The sequence below is a fragment of the Onychomys torridus genome, chromosome 4 (assembly GCF_903995425.1).
Source record: "Onychomys torridus chromosome 4, mOncTor1.1, whole genome shotgun sequence".
NCBI classification, from domain to species: domain Eukaryota; kingdom Metazoa; phylum Chordata; class Mammalia; order Rodentia; family Cricetidae; genus Onychomys; species Onychomys torridus.
The window spans coordinates 4169838-4190144 of NC_050446.1; the positions used below are offsets into that span (position 1 = coordinate 4169838).

The 20307-nt window shown below is 43.5% G+C and overlaps 2 protein-coding genes across 9 annotated transcripts in view; both read left to right on the forward strand.

Moving 5' to 3' along the window:
- Positions 1-2083: 2083 nt before the first annotated feature.
- Positions 2084-7481, forward strand: LOC118581317 (heterogeneous nuclear ribonucleoprotein A3-like). Its single transcript, XM_036183342.1, is given in 4 exon segments — positions 2084-2882; positions 2885-3022; positions 3025-3190; positions 7238-7481. Coding segments are annotated over 4 exon segments (1347 nt in total).
- Positions 7314-20307, forward strand: part of Gapvd1 (GTPase activating protein and VPS9 domains 1) — a 77148-nt gene continuing 64154 nt past the window's right edge. For 7 of the 8 annotated variants that reach the window (XM_036183711.1, XM_036183715.1, XM_036183713.1 and 4 more), the window contains exon 1: positions 7314-7489. The gene's annotated coding sequence lies outside the window, so the exon portion shown is untranslated. Of the gene's footprint in view, positions 7490-7771; positions 8105-20307 lie in introns of those variants that run through there. The other variant, XM_036183712.1, reaches the window with a different exon arrangement.

The window sequence follows — 20307 nt, forward strand, 5'->3', positions numbered from 1 at the left end:
TTTTGATTCAGCATCTCACTATGTAGCTATGGCTGTCTTGGAACTCACTATGTAGACCAGGCTGGTCTCAAACTCACTTAGCTCTACCTGACTCTGCCTCTCACGTGATGGGATTAAAGGTGTGTTCCACCATGCCTGGCCTACATTTTTTTGTATTCACTCATCTTTTGGTGGGCATTTAGGCTAGGTCCATATCTTGGCTATTGTAAATAGTTCTATAATAATTTGTGGATCTGTGGGAATCTCTGCCGGATGCTTGGATTCCTTCAGGTACGCAGTCAGAAGTCTCCCATCTGGATCATATGGAAGTTCTGTTTTTAGAATGTTGAGGAATTTCCACATTGATTTCTAGAGTGACTGACTAGTTAACATTTCCATTATTTGTTATGGCAGCACTGGAGGTTGAATTTATGGCCACCAGCATACCACTGGTTTTTATATTTCTATCCGTCTTATTTAAGTCTCACTATGTAGCCCTGGTTGGCCTCAGACTCACAGAGATCCACTTGCCTCTGCTCCTCAGTGCTGGAATTAAAGGAATGAGCCACGATATCCTGCCAATGAGGTCATTCCTTAGGAATTGATAAGGAAAGATGCCCAAGATATAGTGTTGAATAAAAAGAAAATTGTAGAACATAGCATAGGATGTAAAAAGTGGTCTTATTTGTATCACACACACACACACACACACACACACACACACACACACACACACACACACAGGTCCAGGCACACAAAGCGCACCCAAATTGACAAGAATGGCTTTCTCTGTGTAGAGCTAGGAAAAAACCAAAGGAATTTTCTCTCCCTTTTGCATCATCTTTTTTTCCCCCCTGGTTTTTCAAGACAGGGCTTCTCTGAGTAGCCCTGGCTGTCCTGGAACTCACCCTAGAGACCAGACTGGCTTTGAACTCACAGAAACCTGACTGCCTCTGCCTCCGGAGTGCTGGGATTAAAGGCGTGCGCCACCACCGCCTAGCTGGCTTTATCTTGGTAACTATTGGATGGAACAGAATTGTTGCTATCTCTGTTTATGGTTAAAATAGGTAAAATAATGTCTCAGGTAAGTCTCTTGTTTCTTCTTTGCATCTTTCACTTCCTAGCCTTTGCCTTCTTTCTAGATAGAGACTTGTTTTTCTTTCTAGGATGCTTTGTGGTAGGAACTAGGTGATCTTTGACATACAATCTCTAATCATGTGTTACTAAAAGCAAGACTATAGGGACAGTGAGATGGCTCAGAAGGCAAAGGTTCTTGCCATCATGGCCTGAATTTGATTCCAGAACCCATATGGTGGAAAAGGACCGACTCACACGAGTTGTCTCCTGATCTGCACACACACACACACACACACACACACACACACACACACACACACGCACGCGCGCACACACACACACACACACACACACACACACGGCACACACACACACACACACACGTATAAACAAATGCACACAGACACGCTCATGCTCACAGAGCAAACACACATGCATAAACAAATACACACAGAGACATACATATACACACAACACAGACACACATACACATTCACAACACAGACACACATATACACTCACACATGGTCACCCTCCCAGTCCCCTGTCACACACACACCAATTGCATAAATAAATTTAAAAGAAGGAAACAAAAAGCTAACCACGTGAGATTAGAGAAATGGCTAGTAGTTAAGAGGGAATATTGCTTTTCCATAGCATCCAAGTTTGGTTTCCAGTATCCATGCCAGTTGGCTTCCACTGGCCTATCACTTCGGTTCTAGGGGATCCAATCAATACCTCTGGCCTCCTTGATCAGCTGTGCTCATGTGCACAGATGTAGATGCACACATAGAATTTAAAAATGATAAAAGGGCTGGAGAAATGGCTCAGAGGTTAAGAGCACCGACTGCTCTTCCAGAGGTCCTGAGTTCAATTCCCAGCAACCACAGGGTGGCTCACAGCCACCTGTAATGAGATCTGGCGCCCTCTTCTGTATACATAATAAACAAATAAATCTTTAAAAAAATAATAAAAATAGTCGGTCCCATATTGAACTTAAGTTGGAAGAGGTGAGTCCGGTCTCAAAATGGAGGTAAAACCGCCGCCCGGTTGCCCCCAGCCTGACTCCGGCCTCCACCGGCAGGAGGAGGAGGAGGGCCATGGTCCAAAGGAACTAGAACAGTTGAGGAAGCTGTTTATTGGTGGTCTGAGCTTTGAAACCACAGATGATAGCTTAAGAGAACATTTTGAGAAATGGGGCATACTTACAGACTGTGTGGTAATGAGAGATCCCCAAACGAAACATTCCAGGGGCTTTGGTTTTGTGACCTACTCTTGTGCTGAAGAGGTGGATGCTGCAATGTGTGCTCACAAGGTTGATGGGCGTGTGGTAGAACCAAAGAGAGCTGTTTCTAGAGAGGTGCCTGGTGCCCATTTAACCATGAAGAACATTTTTGTTGGTGGTATTAAAGAAGGTACAGAAGAATACAATCTGAGAGACTACTTTGAAAAGTGTGGCAAGATTGAAACCATAGGAGTTATGGAAGACAGGCAGAGTGGAAAAAAGAGAGGATTTGCTTTTGTAACTTTTGATGATCATGACACAGTTGATAAAATTGGTGTTCAGAAATACCACACTATTAATGGGCATAATGGTGAAGTGAAAAAGGCCCTTTCTAAACAAGAGATGCAGTCTGCTGGATCACAGCGAGGTCGTGGAGGTGGATCTGGCAACTTTATGGGTCGGGGAGGAAACTTTGGAGGTGGTGGAGGTAATTTTGGTTGTGGTGGAAGAGGAGGCTATGGTGGTGGTGGTGGAGGTGGTGGCAGCCGAGGTAGTTATGGAGGTGGTGATGGTGGATATAATGGATTTGGAGGTGATGGTGGCAATACGGTGGTGGTCCTGGTTACAGCAGTAGAGGAGGCTATGGTGGTGGTGGAGCAGGCTATGGAAACCAAGGTGGTGGATATGGTGGTGGTGGAGGAGGATATGATGGTTACAATGAAGGAGGAAGTTTTGGTGGAGGTACTATGGTGGTGGTGGAAACTATAATGACTTTGGAAATTATAGTGGAAAACAGCAATCAAATTATGGGCCCATGAAAGGGGGCAGTTTTGGTGGAAGAAGCTCAGGCAGTCCCTATGGTGGTGGCTATGCATCTGGTGGTGGAAGTGGTGGATATGGTAGCAGAAGGTTTAAAAACAAAAGCAGAAAAGGGCTCCAGTTCTTAGCAGGAGAGCGAGCGAGGAGTTGTCAGGAAAGCTGCAGGTTACTTTGAGACAGTCGTCCTAAATGCATTAGAGGAACTGCAAAAATCTGCCACAGAAGGAGCGATGATCCATAGTCAGAAAAGTTACTGCAGCTTAAACAGGAAACCCTTCTTGTTCAGGACTGTCATAGCCACAGTTTGCAAAAAGTGCAGCTATTGATTCATGCAATGTAGTGTCAATTAGATGTACATTCCTGAGGTCTTTTATCTGTTGTAGCTTTTTCTTTTTCTTTTCATTACATCAGGTATATTGCCCTGTAAATTGTGGTAGTGGTAGCAGGAATAAAAAATTAAGAAATTTTTAACTTTTCAAAAAAATAATAAAAATAAATCTTTTATAAAGCCAAGTGCATATTCATTTCTAGGTGATAAATTGAGTTCTAGATTACCAATGGTTAATGGTATGGGGTTCTCTGACTTTAGGGACTACTTATTGATTTTAATCAAGTCAGGCTGGGTGCTGTGGATTCCAACAGTAGATAGAGCACTTGTACAGCACGTATTACTCCAGGTTGGGCTCCCTGTACTATCCCCAACACTGCAAATAAATCAGTAAATCAGCACTAAAACGGCATTTACCAGGTGGTGGTGGTGGTGGTGTCAGAGAGATGACTCAGCTAAGGTGTTTGCTGACAAGCTTCATGACCTGAGTTCTTTTTTTTTTTTTTTTTTTAAATTTATAACTGTTTGGCCATTAGCTCAGGCTTATTACTGACTAGCTTTTACACGTAAATTAACCCATAATTCTTTTATGTTTAGCCACGCGGCTTGGTATCTTTTCTCAGTCAGACATTATCATCTTGCTTCCTTTGCATCTGGCTGACGAATCCTAACTCTGCCCTTCCTATTCCCAGAATTCTCCTTGGATGACTAGAGTTCTAATTCCAGGTCCTACCTTGTAAATAAATTCCTACAAGTTGTCCTCTGACCTCCAATGGGCACCTACACATATAAACAACAAACAATAAGTAAAAACAACTTTTTTGTCTTTTTTGAGAAAAGATCTATTATGCAGCTCTGGTTATTCTGGAACTTGCTTTGTAGACCAGGCTGGCCTTCAACTCACAGAGATCCACCTGCCTCTGCCTCCCGAGTGCTGGGATTAAAGTCGCGTACCACCACCTAGTTAATTGTTTTTTAATTTAGCACATCTAATTAATGAAGTTTGCCAGATCCCCAGTTTTCCTTTGTTTGTTTTGTTTTGCTCTGTTCCTCTAAAACTGGCTGGGCACCCCAGCAAAGAACGCAACCATTTCAAAAGTTGAACTCCTGGGCTTGTGGCTGCTGTGTGATTGTGAGGCACAGTACTTTAATGGACAGCATGGAATAGGGGGTCCAAATATATGAACCCTGACGAAGAGCCTGTATAATTGTCATTGTTGTGGTCAACTGAGACAAGGTCTTGCCCTGCAGCCTAGGCTGGTGTCAGCTTGTGACCTTCCTACCTCAGCCTCCTGTATGTATGTACATGTATGTACCACCATGCCCAGAAAGATTCAGTGAGAATTTGTGACTGTGGACAAAGAATTTTGCATCCCTGTGTGTCATGGTTGGCTGAACTGTGTATCAGGAAGAAAATGTCTTTGGATAGAATTCATTGTTCATTTACTTATTTATTCTTGAAATGGAGTCTCAGATATTCCATGTTGGCTTCAAACTCTTCGTTCTCCTGTCTTCATGTCCCAAATGCTGGGATTACAGGTGAAAACCACCACACCCAAACAACAGTTAGAAAAAAATTATCACCATGACTTCTAGAAAGTGGACAGGTGATCTGCCCCACAGAGCAGTACCAACACTGTTTACTAAGTTCTGACCATTTTCCCCAAATTTATTAATTTTGCCCATATTTTTCTCTCCCACACGTAAGAATCATTGTTGTGATCAAGGGTTCTGGTAAGAATGTTATATTCCTTAGGAATGCTGAGTGGAAAGATTAAAAAAGCTGACCGTCTAGTTCAGGTACTCCATTTGTAGCTGACAGAACAGGGCTGTACTAAGGAACTGAACATTCCTGTTCTCTTTTCACTTACAATGCACAATCTAGCCAGGCGGTGGTGGTGCACGCCTTTAATCCCAGCAATCGGGAGGCAGAGGCAGTCGGATCTCTGTGAGTTTGAGACCAGCCTGGTCTACACAGTGAGTTCCAGGACAGGCTCCAAAGCTACACAGAGAAACCCCATTTCGAAAAACAAACAAACAAAACCAAAACAAAACAATGCACAATCTACTTCCTTCAGTACTCTTAAGATCCTTTAGCACTTTTTCTTTTATTTTTGTATTTAATATTCACACCATCTACTTATTATTTATTCATTTATGTGGGGGGCAAGTCCTTGCAACACTGGAGGGCGGAAGACATTATAGGAATCATTTCTCCTTCAGTCATATAGGGTACTTGGGAATCAAACTGTTGTGGTCAGGTTTGGTGGCAAATGCCTTTACCTGAAGTCTTCCTTTTGTGTCTTTGAAAACTTTTCCTTTACTTCCATGCTCCGGAGCCTTTGAACACGATTATGGGTTCTTCTTTATGCAATCTATTAATTCCATCTTCTATCTTGAAATCCAGCCACAGCCAAATTTCTAGTCTGTCTTCCTCCCTTCTTCCCTCCCTCCCCCCCTTCCTCTTCCTCTTCTCCTCCTCCTTCCTCCTTCTCTTGTTTTGAGTCTGGGTCTCTCTACATAACTCTGGCTATCCTGGAACTCACAGAGTGCTGGCATTAAAATCGTGGGCTGCCAACTTTAGCCTGAGTCTGATTTCTTAATTTAAAAAGGTCTCTTTTTCTGGAATCTCACAGCACTTTGTAATTCTTCAACAGCACTTTGTAATTTAGTTTATTGTTACATTTCTTAATCTGTGAGAGTTCCTCGTCACTTTAGATTGTAAATTGTATCCACTTGCCCTTTCATCTTCTTGGTGCTTTGTACAATGTAACAGATCCAACTGATAATCTTTAATTGAACTCACTTCTTAACTCTGTTGAATGGCAACATGGTACCAATAACCAGCTACTCACAACGCTATTGTAATGAGGTAGCAAATAGGAAGTAAATTCTGTCAAATTTTTTCCTTTTTGAGTCAGGGTCTCACAGGAGATAGCTCAGGCTGGCCTGGACATGCTGTGTAGCTCAGGCTGGCTTGAACTCTTGGTAATTCCCCTGCCTTAGTCTCTCAAATGCTGAGATCACAGGTGTGAGCTACCATGCTAGTTAAATTCTAATGAGTTTTAAGGAGGTGCATGGAAGAGTGATGGAAAGCAGTTTGGGATCTGATTTACATTTGAAATAGTTGGGAAGATGAGTTTTCTTTCTTTCTTTTTTGGCCATAGACTCCTGGTGTTGTTGGAGGATATATTCATTGTCTTCAATGTTTTGAAGGGCTGTCAAGTGGGAACCAACCCTTGCTACAGGCAACAACTACTAGCGAAGGGAGGAAAGAGAAGGGAAGCAGGTTTCAGCTCAGCAGGAGGCAGAACTTCCTAACCTTCAGAGCTGTCCAACGGTGGAGGTTGTGAGCTGCCTGATATTGGAACCTCCGGAAACAGAAGCGACACAGGGAGGCTGAACTTGCGGCAAGGTTTCCCTGCCTGGGCGGGAGCTGCCCGGAGGACCCTTAAGGTGTGTTCTGATTACCATGTTTCTGTGACTGTTCGCTTCTGCTAACTTGACACGTCACGTGTCATCTTTGTTTAAAAAACAAACACACCAAAAAACACAAAATTTAAACCTATTTAATGTAACTGCATGGTTTACAATAAAAATAGACAAAAGAGAAGTGGGAAGTTAGATTAAATACTAAAAATGAAGATACCGCCCAATTGACATAGCTGAAAGTGAGTGTGCGTGAGTGTGTGTGTGTGTGTGTGAGTGTGTGTGTGGATGTCCCTGGCAGATGAGGAGTGTCATGTTTTTGCACACGTCTTCTCCAGCACCAGGTACACGGAGAGGTGAGAGCGGGGTTGGGCGGACAGGTCCCGAAGGCGGCTCTACCCGGAGCGGAAGGGCGGCCGCCGGCCGGACCACCGATCCCAGGGGGCCCCGCGGCGCCGCGCACGCGCACTGGCGAGGGGGCAGCGCCGCCGCAGGAGGCCGGGGAACCGACTGGCGATCTGTGGCGGCGGCGGCGGCTGGGCGGCGGTGGCAGTTCGCGGCGAGGGCGACGGCTCCGAGGCGGAGTGGCCGTCCGGCGGTGACCGGGCGCCGTCCCCCGCATGACCTCATCGGTGAGTGCGCGTCCCCGCCCGGCCCGCGCCGCGTGCGCCGCTCCGGGCTCGGCAGCCCCGCCGTCCGGCCTAGCCCCGCAGCCCGCGCCTGACGGCCGCCCCGCCCCGATCCCCGGGCCCCCGGGCCTGTCCCGTGCCGGGCGACGCTCGGGTGGGAAGCCGCGCGGCAGGGCCCCGCGGGAAGGTGGCGGCGTGCGGGCCCCGGCGGCCGGCCTGAGGCGGCGGGGACCCAGGGCGCGTGGGGGTGGGGCGGGAGCGCGACGCGGCGGGAAGGGGCGCAGTGGCGCGGGTCGCCTCCGTGGGCGTCCGGGGCAGGTGGGCAGCCGAGCCCCGGAAGCCAGGAGCGGACCGAATGGCTTCGGAGCGCCGCCAGTGACGCGCCGGACGCTCGGGGCTGGGGACACCGTGCACCCGCAAACGCGCACCGGTCTTGGCGTCTGTGCACTTGCCGCTGGTGGTCTGCAAGTGTTCGTTCTTTCCACCTCTCTTCCTTCAATGTCGCCTTTTATTGACCGGCAAAATTGTCACGGGTACTGGCTGGGCAGACCGCAGAAAGAGCGGGATTCAATGCATAATTCTGCATACAGGGAGATACGGGGAGGTGTCAGATGAGAGGTAGGTACACGGAGGACTCTGTTTTTAACGTTAAAACTTAGTAAAATCAAGCTTAGTAAAATGAAAATTCTGAGTTTGAGCAAAAGGGATGAATGAGGGCTTGGGTCTAGAGTTTCCAACCCGGGGTTCTTCAGTGGGTTGGATGTAGATAGAATGAAGCTGGTCCTTTATCGAGAATGAGGGTAAAATTACAGCTTTACTTACAAACTAGTAATGGAAACTGTTACCTTCAGTTATGAAAGCGGGCAACAAACCACACAACAGTACTAGCAATCCTTGTGAGTTTACCACCAATAGAAATGACATATTTTTGTGTCACGTTTACAGTTAGAGCTATCTCAAAATATCATATCTGTTTACCGATGAATTTCTTTGAACTTGTGAGTTTCTGTTATATCTTATGTAATATGCTATAGCTGTACATGTCAATTTTTCATTTCATAATGCATCAGTATAATAGTGTTTTTTTGGGTACTCATATGAATTTTCTATTTAAAAGCAATCTGAGAAGGGGACCTTAAGCTTCACCAGACTATCGAAGAGGTAGAACCATGGCACAAAATGACGAAGAATTCCTGAAATAAAAATAAGCTTTTGATCCCTGCACTCAGGAGGCAGAGGTAGTCAGTCAGTTCTCAGTGGAAGTCAGCCTAGTCTACAAATCAAGGTCCAGTACAGCCAGGGCTGTTACACAGAGAACCCTGTCTCAAAAAACAAAAAACAAAAGAAAAGTTTTGGAGAGGACTTTTCTTTCAGTAAGAAAGCAGGGTGTGGTGGTGGGGGAGCAGACAGAATGAGACTATATTACATACAAAAGAATGTTATAATCAAGGACCTATTTGCCCTGTTGACCTAAAACTGGGTTTGTACACCCGGCTGGCCTCCAACTTGCTGTAGCTCTTCTGCCTCTGTCTTTCTGTCTTCCAGGTGCTGGGGATGTAGGTATATGCCACCACTCCAGGCTTTTTTAAAAAACATGAATCATGCCAGAGTAGTAGTTTTGAAAGATAGACCACACTATAGATATTTCATCTAGGATACTTGGGAATCAGCAAAATACTGTGCTGAAGAAAGGGAAGTGAGTATTTTGGCCTTTTAGTTTTTGTGCTGAGGCATCCCTACACTTTCAAGTGGTTGAAGCCCATCAAGCTTGTGAAAGGAGATTTTAGTATTTGCTGATTTTCTTTTTCTTTTTCCTTCTTGTGTGTGTGTGTTGTGGGTCTGTACATGTTCATGTGTTTATATGTTTGCATGTATATGTTCATGTGTTTATATGTGGGTATGTACATGTTCATGTGTTTATGTGTGTATGTGCATGTTTTTGGAAGCCAGAGTTTCATGTTGAATGTCTTCCTATCTCTTCATCTTATTTTTTAATTTTTTGGTTTTTCAAGACAGGGTTTCTCTTTGTAGCCTGGCTGTCTTGGAACTCATTCTACAGGCCAGGCTGGCCTTGAACTCAGAGATCCACCTGCCTCTGCCTGGGACCAAAGGCGTGCCCACCACCACCTGGCCCCTTCACCTTAGTTTTGAGTCTAGATCTCTTACTGGCTTACCAGAAGCCCCAGGACCCAGTGAAGGAATTACTGACACCGTGCTGGCTTTTTACATAGTGCTGGGAATCTGAACTCAGATCCTCAGGCTTGTGTGGGAAGTCCACTGCCAACTGGACATCTCCCCAGCCCTCCTCCTCCTCTTAAAATAAATAGACTTTATTTGCTTATTGTTTGTACATTGCTGTGAATGGAACCTAGGGCTTTGCACCTGCTAGGCAAGTGATCTCCTGCTGAGCTGTGAAGCCAACACCTCTTGTATGGTTTTCTTTCTTTCTTTTTTTTTTCTTTTCTTATTTTTTTTGTTTTTTCAAGACAAGGTTTCTCTGTAGCTTTGGAGCCTGTCCTGGGACTCGCTCTGTAGCCCAGGCTGGCCTCGAACTTACAGAGATCTGCTTGGCTCTGCCTCCCGAGTGCTGGAATTAAAGGCATGCGCCACCATTGCCTGGCCCTTGTATGGTTTTCTTAAAGTCATGAAGGTAGTGTGAGCTTTACATAGGAAGAGATTCTTATTTTTCTCTGTGTGTGAGAAATAGCAAGCTCAACTATAATATGTCTTTGGTTGTTATTTTTTCATATAAGACAAAAAAATAAACGGATTATGGAGAATCAGGAAGTTGGTAAGTCATTTTTTTAAAAACTTCTTTCTTTTGGGGCTGGAAAGATGGTTCAGTGGTTATATTAAATATATAAATAAATCTTACAAGTTTTTTTTTTTTTTTGCCAGAGCTGAGGATCGAACCCAGGGCCTTGCGCTTGCTAGGCAAGTGCTCTACCACTGACCTAAATCCCCAACCCCAAGACAGGGTTTCTTTGTGTAGTTCTTTGTGTAGTTTTGGTACCTGTCCTGGATCTCGCTCTGTAGACCAGGCTTCGAATTCACAGATATCCGCCTGCCTCTGTCTCCTGAGTGTGGGGATTAAAGTCGGGCGCCACCACTGCCCAGCCTTATAAATAAATCTTAAAAAAAATTATGTCATTCCTTTAAAAAGGAATTCTCTTTCAGGGGCTGGAGAGATGGTTCAGTGGTTAAGAGCACTGGCTGCTCTTCCAGACGTCCTGAGTTCAATTCCCAGTACCCATATGGTGGCTCACAGCCATCTATAATGAATCTGATGGCCTCTTCTGTCATGCAGGCATATATGCAAATAGAGTGAGTACTCATATACATAAATAAATTTAAAAAAATTTCTCTTTCGATGGGTATTGGTGGTATACACCTTTGATCCCAGCACTCAGGAAATGGAGGCAGGCAGATATCTGAGTTCAAGGCCAGTCTGACCTACAGATCTAGTTCTAGGACAGCTAGGGCTATGCAAAGAAACTCTGTCTTGAAAAACCAAAGTAAACAAACAAACAAACAAATAAATAAATTTAAAGAATCTTTCAAAGTCTTCATTTTCTGGCACTCTGGTAGTACTGAGAGTGGACTCAGGGCCACAGGCATTCTGGACAGGTGCTCTATTACTGAGCTGTCTTTACATACAGAAAAACTTTACACAAGTTTTTCATTTTGAGACAGGGTTTCACAAAGTTGCCCAGATTGGTCTGGAACTTGCTACAAAACCCAAGCAGGTATCAAAGTGGCGAATCTACATGCCTTTAATCCCAGTACTTAGGCAGAGGCAGGTGAATCTCTGTGTTCGAGGCCAGCCTGGTCTACAGAGCGAGTTCCAGAACAGGAAGGGCTGCACAGAGAAACCTTGTCTTGAAAAACCAGTAGAAAGAAAAAAGGCATGCACCACCACTACCTGGCCCACGGAGTTGGTGTGTGTGTGTGTGTGTGTGTGTGTGTGTGTGTGTGTGTGTGAGAGAGAGAGAGAAAGAGAGAGAGAGAGAGAGAGAGAGAGAGAGAGAGAGAGAGAGAGAGAGACTGTGTAGCTGTGGCTTGTCTAGACTTCCTATATAGACCAGGTTGGCCTGCTACTCAGAGATCCACCTGCCTCTGCCTCACTAGTGCTAGGATTAAAGGCATGCACCACTACAGTCATCTGATTTAAAAAAAGAATTAAATCTGACAATAGTGAAGAAATGGTAATTTTAGAAATAGCAAGTAGAGTATAAATTTGTACAGGTGCCATTAGAGACGGTATTTGTAGTTCTTACTGAAGTTGAAATGAGCATACCCTGCCCTATAATTTCACAATGTAAGGGAATAAAGATGGTAGGTGGTGAGAAAGTTAATGATATTTGTGATTTTTTTTCTTTCTTTTTCTAAAGCTAAAGCAGGACTGGTGATGTAGCTTAATGGTAAAGCAGTTGTCTAGCATGTGTGAAGCTTCTAGTTTAATTCCAGCATGAATTGTGATGATGTTAACAGTTATTTCTGGAAAGCTGAATACAAGTGTTACGTTGTTTTATAATTTTTTGGTTCCCCGCTTTTTGCCGTTGGACTTGGCTTTTAGAATCTATAACTTAAATTTTTTTTATTTTAGCTGGATAAGGTACTAGCACTTAGAAGGCAGAGACTAGTGGATCTTTGTAAGGCCAGAATTATCTATATGGTGAGCTCTAGGTTACAAAGAGAGACCCTGTCTCAAAACAAACAAAACACAATAATAAGTAAAAATGTTTCCTTGTTTTGTAGTCTGTAAGTTTTTATTTACTTAATTATTTTATTTACTTACTTTATTTGCAGTGTTAGGGATCAGGACCCCCCCCCCCCCCCCCCCAGCCCCAAACACACACATACACACAGCCTGTGAGGCAATTGTTCTACCACTGAGCTGGACCCCAGCAGCCAATTGCTTTGTTGTTGTGGTTGTTGTTTTGCTTTGTTATTCCAGACAGGGTTTCTCTGTGTAGCTCTGCTGTTCTGGAACTCTCTTTGTAGACCAGGCTGGCCTCAAACTCAGAGATTGTCCTGTCTCTTCGTCAAGAGTGTTAGGATTAAAGATGTGCTACTACACCTGGCTGTCGGAGTGTTCTTTAGGTCAGAATCATGTTAAACAATTTAGCTGGGGTGCTAAGGTGACTTTTAGGTCTCTTTCACTATGTGTCATCAGAAACACCTGATGTCAGTCTCACTATTGACATAAATGTGATTGATTAAGGAATCTCACTAGATTTCTGTTGTAAAGGCATCTTTCCCCCTTTTTAATAAGTAATCTGTGGAATAATAATCCTTTTGACTTTCTCAAAGTCATGGTTTTGGATATGTGTGTATGTATAAGCCAGGACTTGATGGAGGGTATCTGCCTTTATTGCTGTCCACCTTGTGTTTTGCTCACTGAACCTAGAGTTCACTGATTGGCTGTACTGGCTGGCAGCAAGACCCTAAGGACCCTCTTGTCTTTGCTTCCCCAGTGCTGTGTCATCATAGGAGACTTTTTATATAGTAATGGGATGGAATTTAGGGTCTCATGTTAGCAAGACAAGCATTTTATCCACTGAGTCATCTCCCTAGGCTCCCTGTCCCCCCCCCCCCTTTTTTTTTTCCATGAGCGAGGATCCCACTTTGTAGTTCAGGCTGGCCTTAGACTTGCTGTGGCAGTTTGGGGGACCTTGTCTTCTTAAATAATGGGTTTACAAGCAGGAGTCACTGTAAATCCCTGTTTTATGATTTCTCTGTGTAAGTACTTGTAAAGGGTACTGGGGATTGAACCTAGGCCTCATATGTAGTAGGTAAGCTTATGTCCCTTAACCCTCTTTTTGTGTTTTATTTTGAGACAGACATGCATTAAATTGCTTAGGCTGTCTTTGAAGATAAGATCCTCCTGAGTCATCCTTTCAAATAGTTGAGATGACAGCTCTGTGCCACCAGGCCTGCTGTCATATTCCAGATTTTATTATTTGTTTGTTGATTTATTTACTTATTTATAAAATGGTCTCGCACTGTGTGGTCTTGGCTATGAATGGCCCGGAGCTCTGTAGACGAGGCTTTTCTCAAACACATTGAAATCTGCCTGCCTTTGCCTCCCCAGTGCTGGGATTACAGATGTGTACCACCTCACCTGGCTTTCTTTCTTTCTTTCTTTCTTTCTTTCTTTCTTTCTTTCTTTCTTTCTTAATTAATTAAAAGCAATTTTAAAGACAGGTGTGGTGATACATGTCTTTAATTACAGCACTGGGAAGGCAGAGGCAGGTGGGTCTCTGAGTTCAAGGCCAGCCTGGTCTACAGAGTGAGTTCCAGGACAGCCAGGGCTACACAGAGAAATCCTGCCTGAGGGAAAAAAAAAAGTTTTTCTTTTTTTTTTTTTAAAGTTGCATTTATTGTGTGTGTATGCTTTGTTTGTTTGAAAAATGGTCTCATGTAGCACAGGCTGGCCTTAGAAATGACTCCATAGCCAGGGCTGCCTTCAAACTCCTGGTCCTCCTATCCTCCCCTCTTTAGTGCTGGTACCACCACGCCTGGCTCACAGCCTGGACTTTCTCTTGGTGTCTCCTGTGTCTACGTCCCGTGGGTGCTGAGCCACTCCCCAGTGACGACACAGTTCTTATAGCCTTACAAATGGAGACTGTGAGGATATATTCTTTCTGTTGGTGCAGCTAACTGTGAATTTTGTTACTTTTAAATAGGAAGAAATGCAGTTTACTTAGTTTATTTTTAAAACTACCCTTATGTTTTCAGAAAAGTTTAATAGGTCTCTGAAGGAACTCTTGGCAGAAGGCATTTACTTGATTCTTTCATCTTTTCCATTTATTATTTATTCATTCATTCATTCATTTATTTATTTATTGTACAGTGTCCTGTCTGCATGTATGCCTGCAGGCCAGAGAGGGCACCAGGTCTCACTACAGATGGTTGTGAGCCACCATGTGGTTGCTGGGAATTGAACTCAGGACCTCTGGAAGAGCAGTCAGTGCTCTTAACTTCTGAGCCATCTCTCCAGCCCTGCCATTTTTCTCTCTTTGAGACACAGTCTCATAATGTAGCCCAAGCTGGCCTCAAACTTGAGATCCTGCCTCAGTCTCCCAAGAATTGGGAGTATAGGCAGGTGCCATGATATCCATTTTTTTTTTTAAAATTCTTTCAAGGGTGAAGATATTGGGGAGAATTGGTTAAGTGTTCTAGGAATCTCAAGGGTAAAGTATTATTTTCACACCCCCCCCCCCCAACAGGGTTTCTCTGTGTAGCCTTGGCTGTCCTAGAACTCGCTCTATGTAGACTAGGCTGGCCTCAAAATCACAGAGATCTGCCTACATCTGCCTCCCCCCACCCCAAAGTGCTGGAATTAAAGGTGAGCACTACCACCATCCAGCTCCATTCTGTATCTCTTTTGAGTATGAAGATGAATCTGACATCTGGTAAGTATTTCTACCTGAAAGAAAAACATATTACATAACTTACATCCAGATGTGGTGGTGTACACTTGTGGTTTTTAAAGACAGGGCTTCTCTGCATAGCCCTGGTGTCCTGGAACTGGATCTGTAGATCAGGCTGGCATAGAACTCAGAGGTCCACCTGCCTCTGCTTCACAAATGCTGGGACTTAAGGTGTGTGTCACCATGTCCAGTTTGTGGTATATATTTGTAATCTGAGTCATTTTGTACTGGAGGCAAGGGGAACAAGAGTTCAAGGCTAGACTTGGCTACTGAGCAGCAACAACAAACACTGTGTGTTGCGTGCTGAGCAAGTCAAGCTAGCAAATCACGTCTAGGCCACAGTTCTGCTTAAGCTTGCGTATGTGCTTATACAGCTTTTTAGTAAGCTGTTTTCTTAAGACAAGGCTGTGCTCAGACTCTCTAATGTCGGCTCATTATCTGTCTATCCAGGAAGGTGCTTGCTTGGTCGTGCTCCTGTATATGCTGGTACACCCACATAGAGACTAACATGTCGTCAAATGTGTCCAGTTCTCCTCTTCCTCCTCCTTTACTTACTAATATATATTTTATTAATTTTTTAAATGATTCTTGAAGGATTAAATAGACCAGAAAAGTGAAAATATTAAAAATGGGCTGAGGGCTTGTAGCGTTTCCTTTACTTTAGGATCAGAGCTAAATAGTACCCTCCCAAGCAGTTATTTGGACTAAATACTTGCTTTTTTTCTCTTTTTCTGTTTCCTTTCTGGTGCTTTAGCTCAAATCCAGGGCCCTGTACATGTTAGGCAAGCAGTCTGCCATTGAGCTACATTCCCGTTATGAGTGTTTATATGGTTTTAAAATTTAGAAGTTTATGAGCTGGCTCACAGTTACTGCTCTTGCAGAGGTCCTGGGTTCAGTTCCCAGCACTCATGTGGCAGCTCACAGCTGTCTGTAATCCAGTTTCAGGGGGTCTGGTCTTTTTTTGTTTTGTTTTGGTTTGGAGACAAGGTTTTTCTGTCTAACAGCTCTAGCTGTCCTGGAACTCGGTTTTGTAGACCAGGCTGGCCTGGAACTCACAGAGATCTGCTTGCCTCTACCTTCCTAGTGCTGGGATAAGAGGCGTGCGCCACCATGCTTGGCTTGGTGCCTTTACCTTCATGGGTACCAGATACACATGTGGTGCACATACATATATCCAGGCAAGGAACTCATAATCAAATACATTTAAAAAAATTTATAACTTAGACTAAACTCATCATTTTTAACCCACTCTGAACCATCTTAGAAAATATATATTATGTGTAAAGGGTATAGTACCTTGGACAGGATTTCAGAATCCTTACAAATATGAATATTTGTATATGTGCAGACATATATGCTGGGAGAACACTGTATATGTAATAAATAAATAAATCTTTAAAAAAAAAAAAAGATTTATTTAGCCAAGCAGTGGTGGCACATGCCTTTGATCCCAGCCCTTGAGAGGCAGAGGCAGGTGGATCTCTGTGATTTTGGAGGGCAGCCTGGTCTACAGAATGAGTTCTAGGACAGCCAGGGCTACACAGAGAAACCCTGTCTTGAAAAACAAACAAACAAAAGATTTATTTATTCATGTATCTATATGTATGAGTGCTCTGTCTTCATGCACACCAGAAAGAATCTGATCCCATTATATTTGGTTGTAAGCCACCATGTGGTTGCTGGGAATTGAACTCAGGTCCTTTGGAAGACCAGCCAGTGCTCTTAACCTCTGAGCTATCTCTCCAGCCCTAAATAAATCTTTTTTTTTTTTCTTTTCTTTTCTTTTTTTTTTCTTTTTGGCTTTCCAAGGCAGGGTTTCTCCATGTAGTTGTGGTGCCTGTCCTGGATCTTGCTAATAAGTCTCTTTTAAAAAGACTGTTGCTTTTATTCTGGGGTAGGGTGTCACTATGTAGACCAGGCTAGTCTTGCACTTCCAGTGCTCCTGTGTTAGCCTTTCAAGTGCTGGGATGCAGGAAGGAGCCATTCACACTTCAACAGAGATTCCTGAACCAGGAACGCCTAAGAAAGAAACAAACCATTTTTGTTGTTGGTGTCGGTGTTGGTTTGGTTTTTTTCTTTCTCTCTTTTTCTTTTTTAGAAAGTATTTCATCTTAGAGGCTATGAAGGCTGAGGCAACCTAGACTCCACAGTAAGAACCTGTCAGAAGGAAACAGCTTAGTTCATCTTCTCTTCCTTCTTTAGAACCCAAAGGTCTAACTTATTTCATTTTAATTAATTAATTAAGTAATTATTTATTTAAAATGTTGAATCAAGGTATCTTAGGGTTTTTTATTGCTGTAAAGAGATACCATGACCACGGCAACTCTTACAAATAAAAACATTTCATTGAGATGACTCGAGTACAGTTTCACGGGTTCAGTCATTACCATCATGACGGGAGCAGGGCGGAGTGCAGGCAGACGGGCTGGAGCTGAGAGTGCTGCTGCATCTTGAAGACTGACTGTCACAGTGAGCTTGGGCTAACTTTGACTCTCTATTAAAGTAAAGTTTAAGGTTGTAATACTCCAACTTGGATTCAAACAGAAAATGACTTTAAGACTGTTTCTGAGTGTTTTTTATTTATTTATTTTGGTTTTTGAGACAGGGTTTCTCTGTGTATCCCTGGCTGTCCTAGAACTTGGCTGTCCTGGAACTTAATTTGTAGACCAGGCTGGCCTCAAACTCAGAGATCTACCTGCCTCTGCCTCTCTATGGTTAGGATTAAAGGCCTGTGCTACCACCACCTGGCTTAAAAGTTTTTTTTTTTTTGTTTTGAGACAGGGTTTCCCTGTGTAGCTTGTGCCTTTTCTGGAACTCACTCTGTAGCCCAGGTTGGCCTCGAACTCACAGAGATTCATCTAGCTCTGCCTCCTGAGTGCTGGAATTAAAGGCACGTGCCACCACCGGCTGACTTAAAAGTATTTTTTGAAAATAAATTATTTGATTTTTCATTTTGTGTATACAAGTGTTTTGCCTGCCTACTTGTCTGTATTTTCACCTTACGTGTGCCTGGAACCCTTGGAGGCCAGGAGAGGGCATTGAATCCCCTGAAACTAGAGTTTCGGATGGTGGTGAGCTGCTTTGTGGGTACTGGGAACTGAACCTGGATCTTTCGCAAATGCTCTTAACTTTGGAGACATCTCTCCAGCCCCCGAGCATTTGTTCCATCATTTTAAAACATGTTAGCAATGATAGTAAGAGCTTATCAAGTTCTTTTTCTTAGGCATTATACAAAGTATTGGAAATCATGGGTTCTATTCCATGAGGGCATTTTACTTTGTTTTAAAGTTTTTTTTGTTTTTTGTTTTTGTTTTTGTTTTTGTTTTTTTTTTTGTTTTGTTTTGTTTTGTTTTTTCCAGACAGAATTTCTCTGTGTAGTTTTGGTGCCTGTCCTGGAACTCGCTCTGTTCCAAGCTGGCCTTGAACTCACAGAGATACACCTGCCTCTGCGACACCACCGCCTGGGTCAATTTATTTTTATTTTATATATATGAGTTGTTTGCCTGTGTGTATGTTTATGTACCACATAAGTGCCCATTACTCTAGGAGATGAGAGGAGGGTGTCTGATTCCCTGGAACTGGAGTTACAGGCAGTTCTTAGCCACCGTGTGGGTGCTGGGAACTTATCCCAAGTCTTCTGCAAAAGCAGCAAGTGCTCTTACTTCCTGAGCCATTTCTCTAGATCCAATGAGGACATTTCAATGGTTGGTTTCTTTTGAAAAGCTGTGTTAGGGCTGAGGCAGTGACTCAGTAGGAAAGCCTGGAACCAGTGTGAAAGTGGAGGGAGAGAACTCAGATCTATCTCCACATCTTTCCTGTGTTTCCCCCTCAATGCTCCCCAACCCCATAATAACTGACTTTGTTTTTGTTTTCTCCCAGACAGGGTTTCTCTGTGTAACAGCCCTGCCTGTCCTGGAACTCACTCTGTAGACCAGGCTGGCCTTGAACTCACAGACATCCATCTGCCTCTTCTTAGTTCTGGGATCAAAGGCGTGTGCTGCCGCTGCCACTCAGCGATAACTGTTTTTTAGGCCAGGAGGTTCCTTTTGGATAAAAACACAACCAAGGATAGTAATGCTGATTGAAGTTTATAATGAGTACTTGTGATTATTATAATACCAACATTCCAGCTTGGAGCTGTGCCTCAGTAGTTAGAGTGCTTTTGTAAGATCTACGAAGCCCTGGGTTTAACCAACATTTCATTCATTCCTTCATTCATTTATTTTAAAAGATTTATTTATTATGTATACAGCATGTGTGACTGCAGGCCAGAAGAGGGCGCCAGATCTCATTAGATGGTTGTGAGCCACCATGTGGTTGCTGGGAATTGAACTCAGGACCTCTGGAAGAGCAGCCAGTGCTCTTAACCTCTGAGCCATCTCTCCAGTCCCAACCCAACATTTTATAAACTGTCTCAGTGTTTTAGTGCACACTTTTAATCCCAGTCTCAGGAGGTAGAGATAGAAGTTCAAGGTCATCCTTTGCTACATAGTGAATTTGAAGCCATCCTGGCTACACGAGACTGCCTTAAATACAATAACAAAGAAATGAAAACTGTGGTAAACGTGATAAATTGTACCTTGTAGGCTACCGCTTTTCTTTCTTTTTTTAAAAAAAGATTTATTTTTATTTTGTGTATGGGTGATTTGATTGCATGTATGTCTGTGTAACAAGTGTGTACTGTGTCTGAGGAGGTCAGAAGAGGGTGTCAGATTCTCTGGGGCTGGAGTTACAGATGGTAGTGAGCTTCCATTTGGATACTAGGAACTGAACCTGGGTCGTCTAGATGAACAGCCAGTGCTGTAATCACTGAGCCATCTCTCCAGCTCCTTATTTTAAGTGAGTGTGTGTGCGTGTAGGCTGGCAGAGATCCTCCTGGGGTTGGAGTACACAGGCACTTGTGAGCCACCTTATGTGAGTGTTCTTCCAAGAGAACAACAGGCACTATACTGGGATTAAAAGCATGCATCACCCACCATGCCTGGCTCTTTGGTAATATTCTGGGTTAATTCCTAGCAATTTTTTTCTAATTAAAAAATTATTTGTATTATATGTGCATTGGTGTTTTTACCTGCATGTATGTTTGTGTGAGGGTGTCAGGTCTGCTGGAACTGGAGTCACAGACAGTTGTGAACAGCATGTGGATGCTAAGAATTGAATCTGAGTCCTCTGGAAGAGCAGTGTTCTTAACCACTGATCCATCTCTTTATCACTTCCTCCTTAGAATTTGAGGGAGTTGAGATTCTTTATTTAGTCCTGAAGTCCAACTAAAACTTACCTTGCCAGACTGTTGGAAGCTTTCTAAGAAAACCGGGCAATGTCTGCACTCTGATTTACATATGAGTACTTGTAGTTCTTGTTTATGAGTGAGGCAGGAATTTACTT